The following is a 1,520-nucleotide window of genomic DNA, read 5'->3' on the forward strand; positions in this document are numbered from 1 at the left end:
ATGTGGGGCTGGGGGTGATGCGGGTGACGGCGTGCCGCACCGGGTGACAACCAGGCGACAGTCGGCAACGCCACCGGGGTGGCCCCAGGAACACCCTAGGGGGTGGCACAGGTGACGCTGGCAGGCGCCAGGTGACAGCGGCTGACGCCGCGCGGCGGCCGGGTGACAACCGCGCGCCGCTCCCGTTGCCGGGGGCAGCGCAGAGCGGCGCCGGGTGACACGCGGGTGACACCGGGCGACGCTCCGGTCGCCGGGGGACGGCTCGGGGTGACAGCGGGCGCCGCCGGGTGACGCTCCCGTCGCCCGGGGGCGGCCGCGGGGGGCCGGGGGACCCCCCCTCTCCCCTCCCCCCCCCCGGGGTGGGGTGACACTCACGTTGGCGGGGGTGGCGCTGGGTGACGCGGGCGGGACGCTGGGGACGGCGGCGCGGCTGGAGCCCGTCGGCGGCTCGGACCCGGACACGCGGCGCTTCTTCGACAGCGGGGAGCTGGACATCTGCGCGGGACCGGGGGTCAGCGCGGGCCGGGTGACACCCGGGCGCCGGGTGACACCGGGGGGGTGACGTGGGGCGGCGCCAGGTGACAACGGGGTGACGGTGACACCGGACGGGACAGAGAGCGGCACTGAGAGGACATCGGGACCCCCCAGGGGTGACACAGCGCTGGGGAGTGACCCGGTGACAGTACAGGTGACACCAGGTGACATTTCAACTGATACTGGCTGACAGCCCAGGGATAAAAAACTACACAGGGAAGAAAACAGGAAACACGTGGGGGATGTAGGCTGACACCGGGCGGCACCACAACGTAACAGGTCTCATGGGGGGTTGTGGGGTGACACCAGGTACCAGGCAGTGACACCAAAACGGTACCGGGTGACACACGGTGACACCCAGGACGTAAGCGGTGACGGCTGCTAAGATACAGCACGACAGCCTGGAAACGCCGGGTGACGCCGCAAAGACTCCAGCTGACGCCGGAAATAGGTGACTTGACACTGGTGAACACCAAACAACACCAATCGCACACAAGTAGTTACAAAAAACATGCAAAGCACTGGGTGACACCTAGAAACGCTAAATACTGTTGTAGCATGTAAGGTGACAACAGCTCATACGAGGCGACACCACCAAAACACCGTGTGATGCTGCAGGGTGTAAAACAACCCTGGGTGACACCGACTGACACTTGGTGCCACCAAAAACACACCAAGTGACACCCGGAAAACACAACCGCCACACAAGCGGAGCGTGAGGTGCTGCCGGGCGAGAAGGACGCGGGGTGTCACCGCGGGGGTGCGCAGTGCCGCCAGGTGCCACCCGGGCAGCGCCCGCGACACCGGGTGCGGGGTGTAACGCGACACCAGGCGGCACCGGGTGACACCACGTGACACCGGGTGGCACCAGAGAGACAGAAACCGACACCGGGGAGACGCAGGGTGTCACCGTGTGGCACCAGGTGTCACCAGGTGTGTGCTAGGTGACACCATGTGACGCTACCAGGTGACACCTGGAAAATATA

General features: G+C 66.5%; 1 protein-coding gene across 1 annotated transcript in view; it reads right to left on the reverse strand.

Annotated features, from left to right (window-relative positions):
- LOC146601182 (uncharacterized) overlaps window positions 1–913 on the reverse strand; it is a gene marked incomplete at its 3' end in the record, with an annotated part of 4,568 nt that extends 3,655 nt beyond the window's left edge. The window contains exon 1 of the mRNA XM_085310954.1: window positions 52–913. Within this exon, the coding sequence (XP_085167080.1) occupies window positions 52–705 (654 nt within the window). The remainder of the gene's footprint in view (window positions 1–51) is intronic.
- Between the last annotated feature and the right edge of the window lie 607 nt (window positions 914–1,520).

Source organism: Rhea americana, unplaced genomic scaffold (assembly GCF_003343005.1).
Source record: "Rhea americana isolate MKP2758 unplaced genomic scaffold, rheAme1 scaffold_1086, whole genome shotgun sequence".
Classification (NCBI taxonomy): domain Eukaryota; kingdom Metazoa; phylum Chordata; class Aves; order Rheiformes; family Rheidae; genus Rhea; species Rhea americana.